The sequence below is a fragment of the Lagopus muta genome, chromosome 3 (assembly GCF_023343835.1).
Source record: "Lagopus muta isolate bLagMut1 chromosome 3, bLagMut1 primary, whole genome shotgun sequence".
Lineage (NCBI taxonomy): Eukaryota > Metazoa > Chordata > Aves > Galliformes > Phasianidae > Lagopus > Lagopus muta.
In genome coordinates this window covers 16384165-16411925 of record NC_064435.1, presented here as the reverse complement: position 1 = coordinate 16411925, position 27761 = coordinate 16384165, and the positions used below count along the sequence as shown (strand labels likewise).

The window sequence follows — 27761 nt, the reverse complement described above, 5'->3', positions numbered from 1 at the left end:
CTGTACTTACAGTTATTACATGTGAACTGTACCTATGATTTTAATGTGCAAGTGGAGAAAAATTTAAAGAAAAGAAGAAAAAAAAAGAGGAATGTTAAGGGAAATAATATGAAAAATAGCTTTGTTTAAAAGTCAGTATGCTTTTTTTTTTTTGTAGCTATTGCTAACATATAGGAAATAATCAGCACAACCAACAATGTCTTGGCACTTGATGAATCTTGGATGGAAATGGTAAAGCCTTACTGTTTGCAGGTATGCTGGTGTCTGACCACATACCTTGATGATCTGAACCCTAATCTTAACTTGAATTCCTGGCTTGAATTCTTCAGACTTCTCTCTCCATGGTCTCCTTCAACTACCTGTTTTTTTTTTTGTTTGTTTGGTTGTTTTTTTTTGTTTGTTGTTCTTTTTTTTTTTTTTTTTTTTTGCCTAATCTGACTGCTGTTAACAGAATTGCTCTGCTTTTCTCACATACATATTGTATAGCTATGTCACATTTCGCTACCAAATTGTTTTCCCTTACAGAGAAACCCATTCATGATAGTTCCTGGTATTAACTATGGAAAATAAATATTTCCTGAGATCCTTTCAACGCTAGACTTCTCTGAGTCTATGAACAATGTTTTACTGTCAAAAATTAAGAATAACTGATTGAGTTTTCACTGAGTTTTGTTCTGGGCCAGGTTTCATCCAGTACTGTCAATAACACCATGGATGGAAGAAAAAAAGTACTTATTTATTTATTACTCTTATTATTACTTATTAATACACACTAACTCTCCATTTAGGACAGAGCTGGGAGGGACTGAGTGTATATTAACAAAAACAGTTCTAATTACAAATGAGACGCTGAAAAAACTGACATTAAAATAGGACAAAGTTCAATAGAACAAGTATTAGATAAAACACAGAAGCAGATATAACCAATTCATAAATGCAGTATAAGTAACAAGATACTAGGCAACTCTTCACAGGTTACACAGAAGCAGTGACACAGAAACTTAATAATACTAGTAAAAATAACTCACTTTCATGATAAGACAATTAACTAGACAATATTCATGGTCTGATAGGCAGAAAAGTGTGTGAAAATGAGAAAATGATTCCTTCTCTCTACAGAGCATTGGGAAAATCTATTCTAAGACAGAGATTATTTTTAGAAATTGTATTTTAAGAAGGACATGGGCCCATTGCAAAAATGATGAAAAAGGCTAAAGGTCTATAATCTACAACAAAGGACTGATTGAACTGCTGTTGGTTATTTAAAGAGAAGGTATTCTTGAAGTATGCAATAAATCATGGAAAAGAGAAATGAACTAACAGAGAGTTGTTTAAGTACAGCACAAGGGTTCACATCTGAATTAACAAAAACTATTGCACTTGCAAGGCTAATGAAGGACTTGAATGCTCAAGAACTACCTAAAAACACTAGATAAGAATATTCTAGGTTTAAACATAGCTGGAATATGAAAGTAGATGCTGACTAGTTGACTACTTTCGTTCCTATTTGTCTGTAATGCATTATCTGCATATATATGTGTATGTATATGTATAGTCATATTCTTACTATCACTTTTAAGAGGTCCACATACATTCATGCATTTCAGATAGAACTGAGGGAAAGGTGGATTTTTCAAACACATGCTAAAGATAAGCGAAAGTGTTATAGAAGTTATAATTAGAAATTAGAACATTTCTGTTGTAAGGAACACAGAAATGTCAAGTCCAATTGCCTGACCACTTCAGGGCTAAAGAGAAATTAAAGGAAATTGTTTAGGTCATTATTCAAATTCCTCTTGAACAGAACAAGAGCCTGGAAGCTAGGTTCACAGTAAAGAAATTTTTCCACGTATCTAGTCAGAATCTTTCTTGGCACAACTTGATGCCGTTTTTGCATCTTATGACTGGTTAGCAGGGAGAAGAGATGGGTATCTCCCACTCCACTTCCTATTCTTAGGAAGTTCCAGAGAGAAATTGCCTCTCAGCCTCCTTTTCTCCAAACTAGACAAAACAAGTGTCCTCAGGCTCTTCTCACATGAGATATTTTCCAGTTCTTTTACCAGCATTGTTGACCTAATCAGGAAGAACTCAAGTATGCAATATCCTTTTTATATTGTGGAGACCAAAACTGAAAGAAAGTTTGAAGTGAGCCAACACTGATGCTAAATATAGGAGAATCACCTCTTTTAATAGACTGGCTACACTGTGTTTAATGCATCCCAGAATGCAGTTTCGCTCTTGGCTGCCAGAGCACATTGTTGTCTCATTCTGAGCCTGCTACCAAACAGCATCCCCAAATAACTTTGAGTTCTCCTGATAATCATCTCCTAGTCTGTACCTGTGTCCAGCATTACTCCATCCTAGGTGTAGAACTTAGCACTTACTCATTTAATTTATTGCTGCTGATCATTGTCCAGTGCTCTAAACTTCCTAGATCCCTCTGCTAGGCTCTTATTCTTGATGTCTTTCAAGTTGCGGCCTTTATTCTGATACAGATCAGATACTGGACCAACCTCAGTAGCAGCCACAATAGATTGTCATGTACATACCAGAGAGGACAGAGTATGGCTCCTTTGATCTGTCATCTTGGACTCCCAGATGCCTCTCTGTACCTCTTCCTGAAGCTTTACCACAAGGCCGAGCTACTAATCTACCTGGGCACACCTCACACAGGTGTGTGTGCTCTTACCCTCCATCTCAGAAGTACCTGGCACACATGGAACCTGAAAACTGGGTGGCCACATGGAGTGCCCAGAGCTCTGTCCAAGTGGCTGCACTAGTTTTAAAGGGTGCTGAAGGATCAGGAGCAGAGGGCACAGCTTCCTGGTGGGTGATTACAATGTCTATGCCTACTTGCTGCCATATTGCAAAGTAGTGTTTAGTATGTTACCTGGCCATGTAAAAGGAAAATAGGAAAGTTGTCAGGGCATAGAGGGATCAGGTGAGGAAGACTAATGCCCACATGGAATAAATTTTGGTGAGGGAGGTCAAGGACAAGAAGAAAGGCTTCTTTAAGTATGTTAATAGCAAAAGAAAGACTAGGTAAAATGTTGGCCTGCTTCTGAATATGGGTACGCCAGTAAAAAAAGACACTGAGAAGACAGAGTTACTGAACACCTTCTTTGCTTCAGTCTATACTGCTAAGTCTGGCCTTCAGGAACCTCAGACCCTGAAAGTAAGAGAGTCTGCATAAAGGAAGACTTCAGTGTCCAACATCTGCATTAGTACAGGTTAGATTAGGAGCTGTCCTTCTAGAAAGGAGCTCTGTGGAGAAGGACCTGAGTGTCTTGGTGGACAGCAGGTAGACCATGTGCCAGCAGTGTGGCCTTGTGGACAAAAAGGCAATGGTATCCTGGGGTACATTATAAAGGATGTGGCCAACAAGTGGACAGAGATTCTCCTCTCCCTCTGCTCTGTCCTGGTGAGGCCATATCTTGAGTGTTGTGTTCTGTCCTGGGCTTCCCAGTTGAAAGAAGACAGGTAACTTCTAGAGAGTGTCCAGTGGAGGGTTATGAAGATGAATAGGGACCTGAAGCGTTTCTCTCATGAGGAAAGGTTAAGAGACCTGGGACTCTTTAACATGGGGAAGACTGAGGGAGGAATCTCACTGAGAGTTATAGATACGTAATGGGTAGAAGTCAAGTGGACGTGGTGAGGCTCTTTTCAGTATAGCCCCATGACAGAACAAAGGCCAAAGGGAGCAAACTGGAACACAAGAAGTTCCATATGAACACAAGCAAAAACTTTTACTTTAAAGATGACAGATCACTGAAACAAGCTGCCTAGAGAATTCGTGGAGTATCCTCCGGACATATTTAAAACCCACCTGGACATATTCCTATGCAGCTAATACCACTAATGCAGCTATGCCTATAATACCGTAGGCTTTATCATGGGTTTGGACTAGATGATCTCCAGAGATCCCTTCCAATCCTTCTGATTCTACGATTCTGTTACCAGAGGAAGCCATCAGGGTTTCAGGCACCACACAACTCTGACTTGGCTGCCTGTGAAAGAAGTTGCCTGCCAGCTGAAGCCTACACACACACATTCTGAGACGCCCAAAACACCTCTCAGACACCGTCATGGCCTCACAAACCTTGAACTCAGAAGATACTACCAACACTGCCACTACCATTGCCACTGCCATTACTAGTGTGTTTAAGAAAGGAAGAGGTAACATTCATGATGTACGTTCTGATGGCATATCCATGTTAATCAAAGTGATATTTATAACATTTGTTTATCAAATTACAAATGCTGCTTAATGAGTTCATAAATTTAGTTTTATTACAAAAATGCTGTTAGTCAATCACTGACCAAAATGGAATATGAAGGAAAAAAATTGTTTCAAAATTTTCAGAGCCCAATTTAAATGCATAATGCTGTTTGTTTCTTGCTTTATTATTAATTCAAATTATTTTGTAGCATACCTGTTAATGAGGTGATCCCAATTGAAATGGTAAGTTTTTTCTCTCCTTTAGTTTTCTCTAGTACAAAGAATTATTTGAAAGGAATTATTTCATTCTACATACTGGATGAGCTTTTCTAAAATACTGTACTTGTTGCAGAGCTTGTTGCTGACTTGCCAGAAGGCTTATGAAAGGCAGCTTTCATAAATGCTTCACAGAAGCTGAGAAACAAGCAAGCAAAAAACAGGAGCAGCAGGCATGAAAATGAAAAGGCTAATCGACCAACTGTGAATAGATCTATCTGTTTCATTTCCTGAAACATAAATGAGAGGAAGAGATTTATCAAGTAGCAAGTAGTTTCATAAACTAGATAATTGTCTCTGCTTAAGCAAGTTGGCTTTATAAGAATGGCATTACCCTGTAAGGGAATGCGGAATTCCATGATAAATAGGTAGGGTCTCAATCCCAAAGTCTTTAAACTTTCTCTCCGCAAAGAATTTACAGAGAAGTCAATGTAAGCAGTCATGTTATAAAAACTACAGATATTTTTGGGGGATTAGGATGCATTTATTCTGATAGGATGTAACTAACAGCACACATTTTCTTCTTTGAAATATCAGACTCCAACTGCAATTGTATGCAGAGTAAATGTTTGTTCCAAGATTCTCACATAATTTGAACATTTTTTAATATTTCACAGGAAGTATGCAAGATTATTTTTTTACCCACTGCCCTGTGATAACAGTATATTGTAAGTATCCTTGCAATTCATATCTACAGTATTTTCATTCAGTAAAATTCCAATTCCCTTATCTTACAAAAGCTATAAATGGCAGCCAAACATAACGTAAAGCCAGGGGGAAAAAAAACAACTTTCTTGAAGTTTAAAATATTTTTCTGATAGACAGATATTTCATTTTTATTAATCATTGGTAAAAAACTCTATCTAAGAATAATAGAAGAATAACTGGCAAAAATCACGTGAAAATAAATTTGTCATACAAAACAGTCATTGAGAAGACTGGGATGCTCTATCATGCAATCACACTGACATGTTTAGAAGCAGCAAACTGTACGAAAAGGTTTTTTGATGTTCTTGTTATTCTTTCCCATTATACAATAGAATCAGGCATCTGCTGTAAAGATAGCAAATTTTAAGCTAGTACAAATAAAAAAGTTAAAATATTGATCAAGTTTAAATATCAATTAAATGTACAGATATTGCATGCCTATGCATAAAATTTTGATTTTTCCATGGTTAATAGGAAAAATCCTATTTGTGTTAGATAGACCAAATAAGACATGCAAGACACCTTAAAGCTCATATATGACATCAACTGTACAGTTTATAATTATCTGCTGTCAAAAATACGAATAGGAAATGGCCACTAGTTTAAATCCTCTGCCTAATTCTACTTCAGTAAACGTTTAATAATACTTTAACAGAACAGTCCAGAAATGTGTAGTTTTCATCTTTCCAAAAATTGAAATACACATTTTGTTTAATGTTACTGAGTCTCTAATATCACAGTAAACAAACTACTCTCTGACTATTTTTTTAATTTTTTTTTCATTTTTTTAATCATCATCATTATTATTATTATTTTGGAAGTGATAGGATATAGAACACAAATGTTCTTGAATAGGATAAGATCATTTTTTAGCTCTGAATTTAGACATAAACATATTCTATCAAAAACACAAGAAATTGAAATGAGAAGATTGTTTTTTTTTTGTTTTTGTAAAGAACACTGAGTGTTCAGTGTTCTTTCACACCAGAAGGATAAAGTATATGCTAAAATGTATCATGTGAAGTACAGTAGGTAAATGGTAAATATAGTTCTATTTGAGTTCTTTCCTAAATAAAATCAAAAACAGTGCTATCTTCGCAAGCTAAATACATAACAGTTCATACACTGTTATTATGTATAAACTATTAGCCTAGACTGACATTTTTAGGAAAAATTGTGGAACGAAAATATTGTCCAGGAAGAAAACATTACAATTTATGTTTCTGCAAAAGTATGATTCAACAGTATAAAATTCTGATGTGAGAGAATAAACTTTTATTTGGAAAAACAATCCTATCCATAGTAGAAGTGGCCTGAACAGTGGAGTAAGAAAGGCTGTATTTCATCGCATGATATTTTTCAGTCTTTTTCTCATCCAGTATACCATATTCCACTGTAGAATTTAGATAAACCTTAAATGCAAATAATCTAAGATCAATAATTATTAGTTCATGCCTTGGTTAGCTGATGATTTGGAGCAAGTGGCAAATTATATTGCAACACATTAAAAACACCCCAGTGCTCCTTGAATGTTTTGTGGATCTTGAAAAAATTCCAGCTGAAAAACAAGTGTCTCAGAAAGTGAAAGAATTTTGATTCTTAATAAATAAATAAATAAATAGATAGATAGATAGATAGATAGATAGATAGATAGATAGATAAAAGCAGTGAGTTATTTCTCATCTGCTGCTTATCTTAATTCATCAGGTTCTACAACACAAAGCCATATTTTCCTCTGACTCTACATTTTAAATTATTTTCTAAGTATGTTGTCTGCAAATCACACTGAGACAAACACCTTCATTTTCTGACATGTTTCCTATCTGCTGAGATGAGGGCTAAGAAAAATAATAAAATACATTAAAAAGGACAGAAAGGGAAAGAATCATTGTGACAGTACCACAATCTAATCTGTTTGTAACAAAATCTAGCCACAGTATCAAGCATAATTTTATAGTTTCCTCATAGTCTCTTTGAGAAATCAAAATGTTTACATTTAAATAGACTTCTTGAGCAGCATTTTCCTGGAAATTACTCTTCAGATTAAAAAACATTGATGACCTTTTGTTTTAGAAGTGTTCTACCAGTTTTCATTCTCAAACCCTTGCATTTCTTCTGCAGAAATAATTTATTCCAGCTTTCACTTTCATTAATATGTTCCTATGTCAGTTCCAGCTGGTAAAATATGATAACTCCTAAAGAGAGTTAATCTTTCATTTTTGGCAGGCAGTTACACTCTGTTACTCATATGCCCTGAGAGAACAAATTATGAGGATTTATGTTGTCAAGTCAAATGCATCTAATAGAACTGGAAACTTCCTGTTTAGAACAGTATAGTAATATAATAACTAATATTCATATTTAAAAAAAATAAATAATAACTGTGGTGTTCAGTTTTGTGTGTGTGTGTGCATAATAACTTTTATACATGCAACTGAAAAACATTGCTGTAATATTCAAATAAAAAACAACAGTTCAAGTAGCACTTTAAATGACATTTAAAACAATAACAGGTGAAATATTTAATACCACTTGTGCCCTTGTTATCTGCAAAGCTGAATCAGTTCTCAAGACAATTTCTTGCATAAAATAACATTTGTACACAATGGTCTGATTTGTTTGCCCAAATGGCTTGTAAACAAATATGCAAATTCAACAAGCAGATGCACACATAATTTTGTACACACTTGATATTTACCCTACTTATGCAAAAATATCTCAAAATGTTTACTGTATGTTCTGTGCATAAAACCTAAAGAACACATAATTATTAAACTAGAAAAACCTTATATTTCATTTTTAGTATATCTAAGAGTGTAATTAAAACCTCTTGTTAATCAAAAGAACAAAATTACAGCACACTGAAGTTAGTTAAAACAGCTACTAATGACACTCCATCACATTTTATATTTGACAACTATAATATCTATAACATCTGTCTGTTTTTTCTCCATATGGCTTTGCATCAATTTCTAGTATCTTTCTGAATATTGGTCTTCTGCATTTTAAGGTGGAATTAACAAGTTCTATGAAGTCAGTGAGCTTAAAGAAGTTCATTTGTTTTCAATTACAAGTTCTAATTATTAATAACGGTTTTAGATATCTAATCAACAAGTATTCATCAGTTTCACATAGAAACAGAAGTTTGTCAGAACTGCTAGCTTCCAACAAAATTATTACTTTATTTTTCTTTCTAGTTTCACTTTAAACTCTGGACATATTCAAACCCCTCCTGGACGCATGCTTGTGCAGCAAATTGTAGGGAACCTGCTTTATCTGGGGGGTTTGGGCTAACTGATCTCTAGAGATCCCTTCCAACTCCTACAATTCTGTGATTATACTCTTCAAGTACTTACAAAATATCATTTAATAGGTTTGGCTATCAAGCAGTTGATAAACCTGAAATGAATAAATTAATAAAAGGATCAAAATTCCTCTTTACCTTTACACACAGGTCTATGATCACTCCATGCAGCAAAAACTTCAGCTATCCTCTGACAGGTGATGCTTTTTGAGCCTTGTAACACATAACCTTCATCACAAGAGAATTTTACTGTTGCTCCCAAGCTAAAATCAAGCGGTGACATGAAAAGAAGATGCATTTTTTAAAAATAGTTATTAGTCGATTTTTGCACCCTTTTACATATATAACACTTTTAACAATACTAATGTAACCCATTAAGTATTACTTTTCTTACTGATATTAAGAGGCTGCAGCTATGCAGTCTTCAGACCTCTTTTGTTTTCCTTGTCCAGAGCTGGTTTACTTTTTTTTTTTTTTAACATTTTCCTGGAGATCACATGAACTAGAAGTTAGTCAGGCCTAACTTCTGACTTCTGCATAATAAAGATCTGACAAATCTAAGCATTCTGTAAGAAACTGGATCCAAGAGTTGCACTTGATGATCTTTGTCGGTCTCTTCCAGCTCAGGATTTTCCATTATTCTATGAAAGAACAGTCACTTATATTAATCAAAGCTAGAAACATGCCAGAAAGATTGTGATTACCAAAAATGTCAACCACATGACTGAGAAAGAAAATCCCACTATAAACATTATACACTTCCTGGTTAAGAACTTGAGATACAGGTGACCTGTTGTCACCTCTGCTTCTACTGGAGAAAGACTGGTGCATTTCAATTTAGAACCCAGAGAGATATTGAAAGGAGTATAATATCAAGGAAAAGTTTTTCTCCAATATCATTGATGTGGTATATTATTAATGAGACTTTTTCATATTTTTGACTCAATTTTGGCACAATTTTGACTAGGAATGTATTACTGTAAAAATTCTAGTAATAGCTGATTTTTATTTTTTTCCTAGCAGATTAAGATTTTAGTTAAGCTAACAGTAAAATTTTGTCTCCACATATGTGATATGTTTTACTCTTCCCAGTAACAAGAATGTGAATACCACAACTACTTGACAATGAAAGCTAAAAGGCAAATATGCATTTCTGAAAGTCATGGTAGGAAATAATTCTAAAAACATCTTCCTTGGTGTGTAGCTGTGACTATTAATGAAGTGATGGGCAGGCTTGAAAAGATTTTCAATTTTTCCACATGGCGCAGACATTTGGTGATACAAATTTGGCACAGTACAGAACTGGAAATAAAAGCAGGAAAAAGATTGTTTGGTTTGTTTATTTGCTTGGTTAGTTTTTATCTTTGTTTTCTGAGGTAACAATTTTTTTTTTTTTTCAGTTGAGGAAAGTTAAAAAAACTTGATATGTAAATGTATATTATTGAGATAATTCTTCTTGCTGTAAAATATCACGATTGTTTCAATTCCCAGTTAGAGCTGAAAACAGAAAATATATCAGGCCTTATTCTGACACCAGTATCTTACATTACCTAAGTTCAGCTTACTGTTTTTTTACTGGTTTGTCTGCCACAGTAGTATGCTATATATAAAAAAAAGACAGAGGATAACTGATTACATCATACAGGTTTTCAGAATGCACATTTTCTATTCTCATTTGCTAAATTATCATCACTATGCATTTAAATTAAATGGTGTTTTATTATTCACCCTATTCCTCATGTAAGCCTGGTGAAGTGGAATTATACATCTGCAGTGAGTTACCTTGTGTTTCAGCTCAAAATTCTGAAATATCCTTCTTTACTTTCTAATTAAGGAATAAGCCCAAAATACTAAATCAAAGATGCTACTGAAGAAATTTTGATAAGAATCAAGTGAATTCGAATTTAATATTTTGAATATCTGATGTATTGTGATAATGCAAATGATAATAAAATGCATTTTGAAAGTGGATTTTGGAGCTATCATCGTTTTCAGCATCTTCACAGTGATTAATACTAAAGACTTATGTTTTCATGTTTAAAATGTGTGATGAAATTTTATGGAAAAATAAATCTTACATCACTAATAAATTCCACACTAACTGTGTAAAGGTGTTTCCTTGCATAAGCACGCAACTAAGACTGGCATTTTGTAATCAGAAATACAATAGAACATAGTATCTTGAGAAGGTTTACAAAAGCGGTATATTATAAACCTGAAGAAAAATAAAATATATCCTAATTATTCATATTTTTAGATGGCTCAATACTAACAACCATCCCTTTATAGCTAGCACAAATCACATGACTAAAGGTATTCCACAGTCTAGGCAGAGTTACCATGGGACAAGAATTTGAAGAACAGCCCCACTTAAAGTCTTCTGGGGGTTCTGGTTGATGGCAAGTTAAATATGAGACAGCAATGTGCCTGGCAGTGTGGCCCAGCATTGCTAGATGGCTGAGAGAAGGGATTGTTCTGCTCTGCATTGATGCCCTCATTTGATCTCATAAGGTACTGAGTTCCTTTTTGCTCAACGCAATTCTAAATATCATTAGTCTATGCAAAGTCTGGGAAAGAAGACCCCAGGTTTTCATGGTTTTTCTTCTTTTTCTGTTTGTTTTTTCTTATATACAAGCAGTTTAGTGCTGCAAAAATAACTTCAATTTTGATCCAGTTGACAAGCAAAAAATGAAAGAGACTGAGCATATATTCCAGAGGTTAACTTGCTAAGTAAAGAAGATTGATACTAAAAGGAAAAAGAATTTAAATGTAAGGGAGTTAGAATAGTTTTCTTACTTTGTTTGAAAAGGAGTAGTGTCCAGCAAAGTCTGTTGTGCTGATGAAGTCTGGGGAGAGCCTGAGATTTTCAGAGACATAGCTTATAAATAATGGATATATTAATGATTTTTTAGTCACCTAAAGAAACACCTCAGAAAAAGAGGATTTATAGAAGATACCAGCTCTACAAACTATTCATATAAAGTTCTTTATATAAGAATCAGAATAGTAAAATACATGAAATTGTTTGTAAAAGAAGGGGACAACAAAGAGTTGCAGTGAGGAAAATGTCATGTAATGTCCCTTGCAAGGTACAACTGAGAAGATTCTATATGATACTAATGACTAAAAAGACATAAGGCAAATCAAAGAGATGGAAGAAATTTCAAAATTATAAAATGGGAAGATTATATTATCTTTAAAATCTATATTCAGCTACTCCAGTAAGTATAGAGTTAAGAAGTCTTGTAAAGTAGAAATTGGGAAAATAAGAATAAATTTCTCAAGTTCAGATTTTTCACCAGAAGATGTCTGCTGTGGAAAGCAAAGATGAAGCAATCAGACAATCTGTCATTCTTTCCTTTTGAAAATAAAATAACATCTAAAAACAATAACGTGAAATATATTAGCTTTAAATAATCATGGACTGATTTCAAAAGAAAACACTGAGAAGTTCAATCTGTTTTGTAAACACAAATTCATTTCCATTTACTGAAGATATCAAAACTGTAAGCATCAGTACAAGCCTATTATTTCAGAGAGTAGAAATTGTAATGATGCTTCTTTTTACTGCAAAAATATGAATAACATTTAGATTATCCAGTCCACTTCACTTGTCCAAATCAGTTTTTATATGAAGCGGATATTTGATAATACATGAATGTAAACATGCTGGAGTTATAAACTCTTTTAAATAGGAAAATTTAGAAAGCTGATGATGCACGTGCCACATCAGTGAGATATAATAAGGGCTGTTAGATGGGAAGATGATAAAATAATGGACTAAGGAAGAAAATAAAAGAATCAGAGACAAGTTCCTACGACAAACTGTCTCAAAAAAATAAAAAAAATAAAAAATAAAATGAATGCTTCCTGTCTGAAAAGTCAAGGGAAGGACAAGAAAGAAACTCTGCAAGAAATTTACACTCAATGTATAATCATTCTGGTCTTGCAACAGGATAAGAGTGGCATCTATAATGGATGGATGGATCACATGGACTCATGTGAGATTGTCAAGCAAACTCCAAGTAATTGAATATCTCAGGAAGCCTAGAAAAGCCTAGGAAATGTTAGCATTCATGAATGTTTTTCTTACATTATCTACCCATGCATTCTTTCGAAAAATGGAAGAAATCATTCAATCATTAGAAGTTGTCTAATAGAAGGAATTATTCTTGTTTCTTGTAATGATATTTCTGTCCAAAACCTTTCATTCCTTGAGTGCAATATTCAGTTCAAAATCTATCTTCTTCTAAAAAGAATTTGATAATTGAATTTTGCACTGCGGGAGAATCAAGTGTCACTTCCCTCCAAAGATGCAGTAGATGAGGTACATACAACTCACATTCAAAAAGGACATCCAGATACTAGAAGGTACTTATTAGCACTAAGGCAAAATGACATACAGGTAAATTTACAACTACGCTCTTCAGATTTATTTCTCTCTAAGGAGAAGATGGTCGTAGGCCTTTCACCTACAGTGAAAGGTTGAGGGAACTGGTCTTTAGTATGACAAAGAGGAAGCTAATTAGCAGATAATAAAAGGCCATAATTACCTGAATATTTACAAAGATGAATAATCCAAACTTATCCTATTGTGGCAGAAAATACATAATGGTAGGTTTAGGAGATTCAACTTTTACATTTCAAGAATCTTCATAACTTCATACAAGGAAGGCATGCAAAAAATGTACAGATTACCCATTGCTGGAAGTTCTCAGGACTTGCTAAACAAAGCCACAGCTGAGCTGCTTTAGTCTTAACGTTAGAAAGGAGGTTGGAGTAGATCAGCTCTTAAGGACCCATATAACTAAAGATTATGTGATTAACTCAAGATGTTTATTAGTTTGTAACTGTCTTAAAACTCTCACATATACAAGATACTGCTCTTAGATTAAAAGAAAAAAAAAAAAAAAAAGAGTGCTTGACCTGTGTCTCTCAACAACTTTATTTGAAATTTGATATTTGTAAGAGGACAAAAATAATTGACAGTAAAAAAAAAGGATATATTTCTCATTAGAATTATAAATAAATAAATAAATAAATAAATAAATAAATAAATAAGAAATCTATATGAATTTAAGAAAATACTTCAATCTCATATCTATTTTATGAAGGCTCCTCCTTCTTCACCGAAGTTGGAAATCCTCTATAGAGAACACAATATAAATTCAGTAAGGAAAATCTCTAATGAAGCAATTTAAATTATTATTGAAAATGAATCAATTATGCAAGGAATCAAACTTCAAGCTGTAGCAGGAAATAATTCATGGTTTTGAATTTATATGTATGTTGCATTGAATTTTACATGTAAATTTTGTACTGGATATTTGGGATAGATTAATTAAAAAGATACTATGTAGTTTGAACTTTTGTACTGAATTTAATAGTTCTGAATTCCTATATTGTAGTTCTATTCCAATTCTGTGGAATCAATAGAAAATTCATGTGTACATTTCAGTATACAAAAAGGTAATCTACATGTTTTACCTGATTTTCTGTCATATTTCCCTATACTTTCCAAACCTCAAGCGCCTTTCTGCCCAAAGAGAAAAAAAAAAACATCCCAGAAACAGCTAAACATCATCTCTTGAAGTTTGTTGAAATCAAAAAACGGATATTATGATACATTTTAATAATAACATACATGAATAATCAATATTACAGTGAACATATAATTTTCTCCATCTGATGTAAAGGAAACTGAGGCTATACACAAGATTTCACAGCCACATAGTGAATCAAATTTTCTTGAACTAATAACTTTCTACACATCACTGATCAGTAATTATCATCTACAGATATAATCTAACAGTCTGTTTGAGTCACAGTAAGAAAGCTCAGCTAAGCTGCAGCACATGTCCAAGGTCAAAAGTATGTATATAAATATTTACTGTAGATCAGCTGATACAGTATTTAGAAATATGACAACAAGATGTTAGGATTCCAAGATATAATATCACACAATCTAAATATTTTAAACTTCTGGTAAACAGATAGCAGTTACACCTTAGTATGTGCTGAAAAAACCAAGGTGAAGACTAAATTTCAACTGCAGATGAAACCGATGCCTCCCAAAACCCTGGGGACCATTCAGAATTCTATTACAGCAGTTCTTCGGTTTTCAGCTTTTCCCACAAAGTTTACATCTATCAGAAGCAGCTGCTTGACACAGGAAACAGCTGGCCGCTAGCAAATGAAACATGCTATTCCATTTTAAGCTAGCCTTGCATCTCACTGAATGCTCTGAGTTTTGTTAAAACTTCAGGATGTTTGGAGTTTTAAAGTCTAGATATTCACCTTGAATATATGCAGAGAAGAGCATGCGATTCAGAGAAGCTTTACAGAAAATTAAGAGTAAAACTGATTGTTAATGTGGCTACACTTCAAAGTCATTCTTCCAAAGAAAAGAACTGTAATGTAACTTACAGCATTCAATAAAAGCAGAAATTAGTGTTGTTTATATTGTAATTCAGGTAATCAGTATCATAATTAGTTGCTTAGAATGTTAGACTAAGATACTGATAGCTAGTTTTCACTCTGCTTCACATGTCTTAAATGACAGCAGTTAAATCATTTAGCGAAAACTCTTAAAAACACTTAGATACTCAAAGAAATACGCCATGGCATCCAGTGGCATTTAAACAAAAATGTCTATAACCTAATTAATATGAGATTAAATTTGTTTGTTTGGGTTTATCATCTGACATACATAACTGTGGGGATGTGCTGGTAAGTACCTTATAATGATGATCAAATGTCTCTGCACAGTCAGATCTTAGTCAACAGAAATGTAGGCTGCATTTCAGCAGAAACTTGTGTGTTCCCTCATGTATGCCTACTCACAGATTAATTTTTTGTTTGTATTAATCTTTTGACATAAAACACTAAAGAAACTAAGTGGACCCCAACAAGAACTGCCTTGAATATAAACTTTGTTTACTTCTCTGCCTCAATAGAATCTGTATTTTTAAGATCACATTAGCGTCTTGGTGGCTGTCTTAACAGTTTTCTGCTCTGTTAGGATTCAAATTTGATCTGAATCTCATTTCTGAACACTTAATTGGACTACATAAAAGACGTGGAAGATTAGGGAAAGGTTCAGTCATTAATTTAATGAAGACAGAACCTTAAGATATTGTAAAAGAAATATATTTGTTTTGTAATAATATACTGCCCAACTGCAGTTCAGTTTGGCTATGTTTATTCCACTTCAAACAAAGAAAAAAGGCTTCCAAAGGCTAACAATTAAAAAAAAAACAAAAAAAACAAACAAAAAAACAAATAAACAAAATAACAACACAACCACCAAGACCAAGAGAAAACTATTTATCATATCAAAACTTTTTTATATCTTCCATATTAGTACTGACAATGGGAAAAATATTTCTTTTACTAAATAACAGGTAACAGTCATACAGGTAATAACATACATTCTGGGCTGTTTCTGACAACTGCAGCCAGAGGAGACAGATTATTAAGGAGATGCTTAGCTAGATTGTATTTGTTCTTAGACGACTAGTCTAACCTGATAGTTCTTATATTTGAGGAAACTGAACTACAGAAATTCAAATTTCCAGAGAAAAAGATTTAGTTTCAGGACATATGAAATGTAAAATTGAGGCGACAGTGAAGACATTGAGGAGCTTATGCTTTCAGAAGCTATTATTGCTCTGCAATCTAACTTGTTAGAAAGAACCATAAATTCTGCCTTCAAAGTTAACAGTATTTTTGACTGTTCCTGGAATCTCCATTAAACAGAAAGATAAACAATTCAGTATTAGTTTGATTTTTTAAAATATTTTCTAACTTCTTTCTAAAACAATTGGATTCATGGTAATGTCATAAAGTAATCAAATTAGGGATTAATTATACCAATAATTTTTTGTGTGATCTTTGGTTTAAGGAAAGAAATATCTTCTCTGTCAGTAAATATTCCTGCCCTCCAGTACTACAAGACCACAATTATTATATCTTCCAATTATTTCATTTTGAAAACAGCACTTTTTTAAAAAACTATTTTAATGTCACGAAATGGATCAAATTCAGTTTACAATTCTACTTTTCTTTTTAACTTCCAGTGTACATTGCATGTATAAGCTAATTCATCTCTTGTATATGCATCTGAAATACCCTAGGGTTTGTTGTTCTTGTTTTCTGTTATGGTGAGATGGGATTTATCCTTCTGTTATACATGTAAGCATTAAGTAGCGCATTCACTGAAGTTCATAGAAAAGCCTACCTTCCTTCACCGATACTGTGGGGACAGTTTCAAAAAAGAAAAAAAAAAATCACTGATTTATATAATTTGATATCAGAAAAAATAATCCTTCAGAAAATGTTTTGTTATTTTAGTATATATTGCATGTTATATACATAGTATTTTATTTACACATAATTTCAATGCTTTCTCCTTGCACCTGAGCTCCCCTAAGTTGGCCTAGCCTTCCTGCCAGGTGCTCAGTCACTGTTTCAAGCCATGACTTAGTATTTTGTCTACACCTTTAGAATAGAGATTATCATTTTGTCATCATCTTTCCTTCCAAGTGCTGTCCTCACAAAAGTTTAATTAGAGTAACCATGCAGGTAAGTCTTTTGCATTCACAAAACTAGAAAGGACTTCCAGATTCAATGTTTAAGTCTTATCAAAATGTATCTGTGATGTCAAAATATGAAGTACTGATCTAAGTACTGATTCTAGAAAGCATAACAATTAAGAAATACAATTCATTTATTTTTATTTCTCTGAAAATATTGAGAATTCATTTTTTGTCAGGTAATGTCAGAAATGACATTAGGTAAAATTACTTACAATGCTTTTATTTTTTTATTTTTTTATTTTTTTCCCTCAGAAGCAGGGAAAAAGAGACCATAATAACTAACTAAGAGATGATAATAACTAACTGCCAGCTAACACATTTACTTAGGATGTCAGTGTCAATCTTATATTCAGATTGATTGCAGGGAGAAAAGTCACAACAAAATAAACAAAACAAAAAAAAAAAGTACAAGAAGATACGTGAAAGAATGAAATAATATGATTTTGTCAAACTTTTGCATTTTTCCCATACTACTTTAAGACTTACTGTCTTCAGTTGTTATGAAGTGTGCTGTATAATGCAGAACATAACTATATGTAATGATAGCAATTAATTTAAAAGTTATAAATTTTCTTCCTGCCTATTTCCTTTCCTCTTTCTTCACTTAGGTGCTTTGATAGGATTTGTAAAAATGATGAAAATGTTGAATTAGCATATAGCATAAAGCAAGAACATAGCATAAGATTCATTCTCTCGGTACAGTCCAAAATTGGATATGTATCAAATATATAACACACATCTTTAATTCATTTTATTATCTGATAAAATTAATATTCCACAATCAAATCAAAACAAAACCAAATCAAATAGCAGACAACCAAAAAACTCTAGTAAAGATTAAAGGAAATCCAGACACATTTTTTGTGTCTATTTACTCATAAATTCACTACTGTTACTGACAGTAGGAGTCATATACATTCACTGAGAAAAAAACCATAGAATGTATTTTGAATGACTAATGAATATTGAATGAATATCACTGGCAAGATATGACTCTTTGATACTTTGGAATCATTTTAGAAATGTTTTATAAAGCCAGCAAAGAATGAAATTTAAATAATTTGCTAGAAACAAAATACAGTTTCATGGCACAATTCCCTTTTTTTTTTTACTTCCCTTTTTCATTTTTTATATAGTAGTATTCAGAACTGTTTTGGTATGCATCAATTTTTTTTAAAAAAAGTTAGTCTGCATAAGGAGTGTTGAAATAACATGAGGACTACTACGAAAATAGACCTACATATATCAAATCAAAATATGCTGTAAAAAAACACAGTATTCTCCATTAGATTATAAAGAATATTTCTAAAATAATATCTGAAACATCATTTGTGAGTCTTCATTGTGTTTTGTTTTTTTTTACAGATCAGAGATGTACATTCTCTGATACACAGATGTGTACAAGTACAGAACATATTTCATCTCTGCATATAAACCAAAGTTTATATTGCCATATGTGATTTTATAGAGTATTATTTCAGTTTTTACTAAGAGCAGTGATAAGTTTTGAACAGATACATTTTTCAAGTGATTTTCAGCAAGTTCAGTAATAGAGAAATTATACAAAGATAGATAAGTTTTATATTTTACCTAAAGTCTGAGCCTATCCGTTTTCCATTTTCTGGTTCTCCAGGATCTGGACACAGATTGGATGCCTGTTTAATACCTCCCTCATTTACTGCAAAACAAAACAAAACAAACAAACAAACAAACAAAATAATACTGGTTTTAGGAAATAGAATCTTAAGCAATTAACAAACATGTAAAAGCGTATTAACTATGGTTTTGGTCATTTGAAACATATTTTCTATAGAATATGATCATCCACATAATTTCTAGTTTCAATACATAATACCTCTCTCTATAATAAATAATACATATATTTCTGCATAGTAAGAAAAAAACTGTAACCCTTCTATTATTTGTACTCTTCTGCTAATTTGTTTGCTTGCATTATTACTAAACCTACATGGAAGTATTTATGGTTATTTTTTTACAAAAATTTACATTTGAAGGAGCATTCATCAAGGTTGCAATATTTTATTCTGAACATAATCTAATACATTTCATCTCTGCTAACATTTGACTTTTTGAATTGTAATAAAACATTCATGTTGAGAGAATTGTCCTATATCCCCAATATATAGTGGTCTGAGGATAAACTCAAAATGCCATTTTGACTGGCATACTTCTATCTTATAATAAAACAAAATCAATCTTCAGAGATAAAGTTTCTGTGAATCTTTCAGTCAGTATGTTTTTCCAGAACTTTGTAAGCAGCAACTTAGCCTTTGGCTTATTTTTTTTTTTTTTAACTTGTTCCCTTAATTGCTTTGTTACCTCTGAGGAAGGCAAAGAACAAATGAAAATGTTGCAGTGGGTTGGAAAATATGTCAAGTTACTACTCTTCTCTAGTGAGAAAAACTGCCAAACTCAGTCTTTTCCAGGACTGGAACCAGACCACTGCCCCAACAGATTTATCAAACTGGTTCTAATAGCAAACAAATGCAACCCCTTCATAGCTACACTCAGGGCATTTTGGATTAGAAGGGCACTTCCTCAGAGAACATCCATCTTAGAGGGTTTCCTCCCCTAGTATTTTAGGTGCGATAAAAGGATATTCTCTACAGAAAACCAAGTTACTACCACTGTTGGAATAAATGTATTTCTGACAATTACAATGCCATAAGCTGCATTCCACAAAGACAGTTAGGAAGAAATTAATAGACAAGCAGTGAACTGTCTTTGAAATACCTGGATATATTTACAGATCCAAAGCCTATATCAAGACCTGAGAAATTCAGAATCATCCTAAGTGGTCACTGTAAATGAAGAAAACCTTAAAACCTTAGGTAGAAATGATTCACTCAGCCATTTTCCACAATTCAGGAAGGTAAATGAATTATGCTTGACAACCAATAGGGAAAAAGATGCCTTCTTAGTTTTGTGACTGTCAGTTAAATTCCCTGACACTAAATGTATAGAAAATATATAGCTGTAAAATCATTCTTGATGCTGGACAACAATACCAAGGAAGTTTTTTAAAATGTTATTTTTTTGACAGCATCGTATCACACAAATTCTATACTGTGAACAAAATAAACATAAAATATCATTATCTCATTTTTCATGTTTTTATATTTCAAGTAATCATTTTACTTTTGTATGCTACATTTGCCCTTCAAAGGTAATAGTGAATATTCTTGTGGGGTTTGTTTGGTTTGGTTTGGTTTTTTGCTGTAAAATCCAACTCTCTCTCTCTCTCTTTCTCGCTGCAAAGAGCAATAGCAAAAGATCTATTATATTCTGCAATTTCTGCAAAAAATGGTAACTTGAAAAATCATGGTGGTCTTTGACATCTTTTGTATAAAGTTTCTTTCTTAAAAATACACTTTGAAACCGATTTGTAATTATAAATGATAAACTAAAGGGTTATGTTAAAGAAAATCATTAAAATAATAACAGTAACAAAATCAGTATAGGAAGGCCAGGGAAGATGTGGACCAGAAGGAAACTAGAGACCTGGCCATGAAGGATACGGAGAAATCTGAGGTACTCAGTGACATCAGTCTTCACCAGCAAGGGCTCTAACCATGCCATCCAAGCTGCAGAAAGCAAATGTAAGAACTGGGAGAAGATCAGGTTCAAGATCATCTAAAGAACCTGAAGGTCCACAAGTCTGTGGGATAAGATCCACACATAGGTTCTGAGGAAACTGGCGGTATAAGTTACCAGACTGCTATCCATCATATTTGGAAGGTCATGGCAGTCTGGTGAAGTTCCCACTCACTGGAAAAAAAGAAACATATCCTCCATTTCCAAGAGAAAAAAAGAAGATCCAGGGAACTATAGGTAAGTCAGTCTCACTTCTGTGCCTAGCAAAATCATGAGGTGATTGGACGTAACCAACACAACTTCACCAAGAGCAAATCCTGCCTGACAAAGTTGGTATCCTTTTATGATGGACTTATAGCATCAGTGGATAAAGAAAGACCAACTGACATGTACCATCTGGACTTGTGCAAAGCTTTTGACACTGTCCTGCATGACATCCTAGTCACCAAATTGGAGAAAGATGAATTTGATGGATAGATCACTCACTGGATAAGGAACTGGCTGCACTTAGGGATTGCTGCTAGGACAAGTGCTATTTAACATTTCTGTAGGTGACGTGAACAGTGGGATTGAGTGCACCCTCAGCAAGTTTGCAGGTGACACCAAGCTGAATAGTGCAATTGACATGCTAGAGGGAGGGGATGCCATCCAGATGGACCTGGACAGGCTTGAGAGATGGGCCCATGCCAACCTCATGAAGTTCAACAAGGCCAAGTGGAAGTCCTGCACATGGGTAGGGGCAATCCTAAGTACAAATGCAGGTTGGGCAGAGAATGGCTTGAGAGCAACTAGGATTTGAGCATGTCAGATGATGAAAGACTCAACATGAGCATGCAATGTGTTCTTGCATCCCAGAAGGCCAACTGCATCCTGTGTTGCATCAAGAGAAACATGATCAGCAGGTGGAGGGACGTGGTTCTGCTCCTCTGCTCTGTTCTCATGTTCTGCATCCAGTTCTGGGCACCCCAAAATAAGAAGGACATGGAGCTGTTGGAGCAGGTTCAGAGAAGGGTCACAGAGATAATCAGAGGGCTGGACCACCTGTTGTACAAGGAAGGCTGAGCTGGAGCTCTTCAGCCTAGAGAAGTTCCTTGGGGAACTTACAGTAGCCTTCCAAGTACTTAAAGGGGGCCTACAGGAAACCTGGGGAGAGTCAGCACATAGCAACAGGATGAGGGAAAATTTTTAAACTGGAAGAGAGTAGATTTAGAATAGATATTAGGAAGAAAGTCTTTAATGTGTTGGTGGTGAGATGCTGAAACAGGTTTCCAAGAGAGATTTTGAATCCCCACTCTGGAGGCATTTAAGTTCAGACTGAACAGGGCTTTAAGAAACCCGGTCTAGCGGGAGGTGTCCCTGCCTATAACAGGAAGGTTGGAACTAAATGATCTTAAAGGTTTCTTCCAACCCAAACCATTCTATTATTCTTTGATTCTATATATGACAGCAATACTTCAGAACTGAAATTTGTGTATATGTCATAAAATTGATTTATCCTCCAGCTTTGGTCCCAAGTAAGTAAAACATTTAAGTCCAAATAAATCCATTCTATTTTCTATTAATTACTTTTCCAAAAATATATGTACAAACACTCAGTATTTGTATATTCAAGTTAATGCTTCCAGATAATCTTTATTTTTCAGACTTGTGAAACTTATCTCTCACACAGTTCTCCAGGTATCTATCTATCTATCCATCTAATATTTGCATGCAATTACATTCCCTTTACAGTAGGTAGTAAAGGGGTTTCCTGTCATGAGTTAAAGGTAGGAAAGCATTCGTTCATGATCTGATCATCAAACTGAGAATAAAAAACCTCTAAGTCTTAATCTAGATAGAAATGCATCCCTGTATGACTTATATTTACTTAGTTGATTCATCTCAGCTCTTGCAAAATGAAATTGATGCCATTAGTTTTTTATTCAGAGTATACCACTGTATCAACTATTACCATTCTAGCTTTACTACATGCAAAACAACTTTGTTGATGCCATGCTTCTGTTCTTACAGAGTAAACCTGATAAGTTAAGGCTTTTCAACAATGCATGTGTATAAATGTTTGCAGGATTGGGGCCTATCTTTGTAAAATAATTTCTCAATAAGGAGGATGACATTATATTAGTTACTTGTCACATTCCAAAAAAAGTATAACAGGGAAAGACCCATATGAGATGATAATTTCTAAACACTGTGATAATACAAGGCATAATGGTAGGTATTAATTTAACTGTATTTTATTTCTATTAACATCTGAATGACAGTCATCCTTTGTGTTTAAAAAGACCCTACATGTTACTGTAATGCAGAGATTTAGCTGAGGTCACATTGGAAATTTTATCTAACTCTGTAGCTAAATACCTTAATTACTTTCTCTTAAATTTCACATCCTACCACAGTGACTATCTAACCATGTACTTAATTACATTCCAAAATCTGAGTTACCTCTTTTATGACCAGAATAAAACTCACTAAAAATACAAAACAATAATGTTTTTGTCTTATTAGTGATTCGTATAGGTAATTTACTCCTATATAAATCAAGATAAATAAATCAAGATAGAGACATTTTCAGCATTACATAAATTATAATAATATCTTAAATGATATAAAGATTATTTTTAAATAATATGGATATCTTTCAAGACTAATTTTATAACAATGACTTTAAATATCATGAGTGTCTGATACTTTACCATAAATGAGTATCCTTATTAATGTTTATATAATAAAATATTCAATGATTTGCACGAAACAATTGTATAGAACGGCAATCTATTTTATCAGCCATTGTACTACTTTTCTAATTCGTAACTATGAAAGCAGAGATGAATTGTCAGGCAGAGACCTCAGTGATGTACCTTACTTAGGAATAAACACTACTGTGTTTATTTTGCAGTTATATTTTTTTGCATATTCACTGTACTTTGCAGTCACTCAATTTATATAAAAAGAACATTTATTTTCAGAGATATTGAGACATTATTTTCAAATAAAGCAAAATTGTTTTGAGAACTATTTAGATGATGAAGGTTACAGAAAAGTTGAATGTGGCAATACGCTACATAATAAAAACTAAACAGCAGTATATTTTACTTTATTTCTCTTATTTAGTAAAAGTTAAAGGGTCTTGCTGCTTAAAGACACCTTTTTAATAAAACAACGTGTTTATCATATTGACAGGTTAAAACTGAGAAATACATTTAAAAAAATATTCCAGTATGCCCTGCTAACTCCTGAACACTGAATCCACCTGTGACAACTTTCAAAAAAAGTAGTACAAACATTTCTAACCTAAGAACCTGAAGAGTAAGTCCTTCCACTCCTGTGAAGAATAACAATGTAGTATAAACAGATATACGCTAAGCATGTTCAAATTAATCAATAGTAAGTATTTAAAAAGTGGTTCTAGACCAAAAAAGATCTCTATAAAAATGGCACCTTTTTCTCTGAAAAATATATTTTCTTTAATACATTTGTATATAAAATCACTGCTTAATTTATGTTAAAAGGTTTTCTGACTCCTCCTCATGTGTTAATTAGAACTCAGTCCTGTACGATGATGAAAACTTTCAGGTTCTACTTTTCTCTAATTAATGCTGAAGGCACAAAGGATATCTTGAATTTTGAAACTTTCAGTTAGTTAATCTGTTCAAAATGTCAAAGTTAATGAAGAAGAAGTGATTTCAGGAAGGGAACTCATATGCATCACTTGAAAAAAATACACAAGTGCATGTTTGTAAATAAAGATAGATTTCAGTACTTATAGCATTTTTCTACTCATACAAATTTTTGATTAAATAACATGATCTTCTCTTCCTGGGTTTCAGTTGACACCTGGGAGGCTGAATATTAATTTATTTGTAAATATTTCAATTTTAATGTGACATTGGTAAAGAAAAAAGTCATTCTACAATGCCAGATTTATAGAAGGTCTGCCTTTAGAGTAGAACCATATTTAAAAATTCACCATGCAGACTGAGAAACAGATTTAAGTTAGTTATATACATATAAATACATAAACAATTTCATGAACACACAAACAACACAGCACAAACTTCACTCTTGCACTTGAAAAAAGTAACAAAAAAAGGAGTACACTCACAGATAGAAAACTTGTTGCTGTTGTCTTTCCCTGGAAACAATTTAAATCCTCTAGATTTAAAATCTATGGCCTTTTTCACTAATTAAAAAACAAAAACAAAACAAACAAAAAAAAAAAAGAAAAAAACAAACAAAAAAACATGTATCAGGAAATAGAGTCTAAAATATTTCATTTCATTTGACAAAATGTATAATGGAACTATATATAAACTAGAGTACCATCTACCTAGCAAGTTCGTATTTTGTCCCTGCAGTGGGAAGCAATGTACTAGAATGAGTATTGAGACCAAATTTTTCATCAGACAAATGAAGGAAGTAAGATTTGTAACTATTTTTCTCTCCTGCATAACTGAGAGTAAAATGATGGCCAAAGTGTTTACTTCCATGCACCATAAATAGTATAAAACACTATCACAGATTTATGGAACCTGGAAAATAAAAACTATAATAGATAATGCTCTTTATAAACTGTTGAATTTTAACTAGTATTTTCACTACATTAATAAAGACTAGTGATTATCCCCTTGTATCAAAAAAATGAATTAAAAAATAAAATAAATAAAATTACAGAATACTATCATGCCTAAGGAATTGTTTTTTTTTTTTCATGGAGGCACATTTTAGTTCAATTATGCTTTCCAGTAATACATAATATAATATGAAAAAAAAAAAAAGTGTCATCCACAACATCTTATTGAATACACACTGGAATCCAAAATCTGCCCTTAAGTTTGAATTTCATTACTGTCCAAGCAATACAGGACATATATTATGTTCTGCCTATATTCTGAAAAATGTTAGTAGCAGTATAAATAACAACGTATTTTCTGTCAATGTATTTTGGCTTTTTTTACACATTTCAAAATATACATTAAAAATTAGTATTAAATTTGGTAAAAAGACAAAGTTGAGGAAATAACTAAGGAAGTCATTGTTACAGTCCACAAAAGTCATTCTAAAATCATTATGTTGGAATATATTGTCAAGATTTATAGATACTCAGATTAACTCTCCATGTTGAAATGGTTCCACTACTTTTAAAAATCTACCCTCTCTATGACTGAAGCTTCATGATGGAAGAATCATGTTTATTCAGGAAACATATAGATTTTATTATCTGTATTATGATCTTTCTGCCATAGAAAACTGAAATCTTCTACTCAGAGAAGAAACATCACATTGTTAAATTAAGCATACTGGGCAAAGTTACTGTTTTAACTAAATACAGTATGCTGTTCTAATGTTGATTCTACAGCTGACTTTTCCTTGCATGAAAATCCTTATTTGCAAAGTTTTGTGGAAAGAAGTTTTATCTTACCTTACCTCCAATCCCACTGTTAAACTATATGAACAACAAAAGCCTTTATTTTGGACTGTCTTTTTGATAAAGGCAGTTAATGAAGGCAAAACACATGGCTTTAGTGATTTGTAATCATTACCATGCACAAGAGCATAAGAAAAGTCAGGAAAACATGCTATGAAGACAATTTATAGGACAACTGAGAAATTAGAAGAGGTACTCTTACACTTCTGATAGAAGAGACTGTACTTTCTTCTAAGTACCTACATACTTTTTATTTACGGCTTTTAATTTAATTTTTTTTTTTAAGGCTTCTATCTCAATACATAAAATGATCATCATCATAATGATGTATAAACATTTGCCATTGATTCTGGGAAGTACATTATGTGCAGGAGTGCAATGTATCTATTGCCACAAAATACTATGAAAATTTTTATTTCAAACAATTGAAGCTCATATAACATTGATGTAGTTAGAAGAAGTCATGGACACAACAAACGTATGTTCATACAGTATTTCAGCACAAATGTACTGAAATAAAAGCAATGCTCTCACATCATTGTGTGAGATTTCTTGGATGCTGTATGTACATAAATGTTAATCTAGATGTAGAGCTGTAAGTTACTTTAGGCTTACTCAGAGCATCAACATAAAATAATTCGGAATTGATCAGAAGACAGAAACTTAGGTATTCTTGCAACACCTAAGTAAAATGGGAGTAGGTCTGAATGCGTGATCTTAGTTGCTGGTATGGGTTTCAATTAATACAATCTGTGTCCTTTATTTTCATAAATCATCATATCAACATAACAAAGAAAGAAGATGGTGTTTTTTTTCTTTTCATCCTCAAGCACCTATATAATACATCCTCAGTTTACATACATGAGAAAGAGAGATCACACCTATGGTGGAACTGTGAAACAGCTGTGAATTTCAAGTTTAAATGCCACACCTTGTGTCATGGAAATCCCAAACATCAATACAGACTGAGGGATAAAGGGATAGAGAACAATCACACCGAGATGGACTTGGAAGTAGAACTGGATGAAAAACGTTGGCAAGGTATTCTTGCAGCCCAGAAACCCAACCACATCATGGACCACATGAAAAAAAAGTGTGATAAGATGTGACTGTCCCCTTTGCTCTGCCCTTCTGTGACTCCATTTGGAGTATTGCTTCCAGCTCTAGGGCCTCAAACATAATGAGATGGATCTATTGGAATGAGTCCATAGGTAGATCATAAGGATGATCAGAGAGCTGGAGCAGGTGTTCTGCAAAGACAGGCTGAGAGTTGATCAGTCTGGAGAAGTAAGGGCTTATGGGAGATCTCATTATAGCATCTTGGTACTTAATGCTGTCCTACAGGAAAAGTAGTGAGGGACTCTTTGTCAGGGTATATAACAATAAAACAAAGGGTAATGGATTTAACTAAGAAAGGCTAGATTCAGATAGGAAACTGAAACTAGATGGCTTTTAAGGTCCTTTCCAACCCAAACCATTCAATCTTTTTTAAAGCTATTTGCGTCACTTTGCCACAGCTGTTAAATACAAGGAAAGCAAGAAACTCAAGATCTCTGATTTTTCTTTACATTCACAGAGTTGTGAGAAACTTTTAACTATGTTTTGTATGCTAGCTTA

The 27761-nt window shown here is 33.3% G+C and overlaps 1 protein-coding gene across 5 annotated transcripts in view; it reads right to left on the bottom strand.

The window, feature by feature from the left end:
* CSMD3 (CUB and Sushi multiple domains 3) overlaps window positions 1-27761 on the bottom strand; it is a 528421-nt gene that overhangs the window by 268755 nt on the left and 231905 nt on the right. For 4 of the 5 annotated variants that reach the window (XM_048939546.1, XM_048939547.1, XM_048939548.1 and 1 more), the window contains 3 exons: window positions 24822-24899; window positions 18695-18782; window positions 8646-8770 (listed from right to left, as the gene is read on the bottom strand). In XM_048939546.1, the coding sequence (XP_048795503.1) occupies window positions 8646-8770; window positions 18695-18782; window positions 24822-24899 (291 nt within the window). The remainder of the gene's footprint in view (window positions 1-8645; window positions 8771-18694; window positions 18783-24821; window positions 24900-27761) is intronic. The other variant, XM_048939550.1, reaches the window with a different exon arrangement.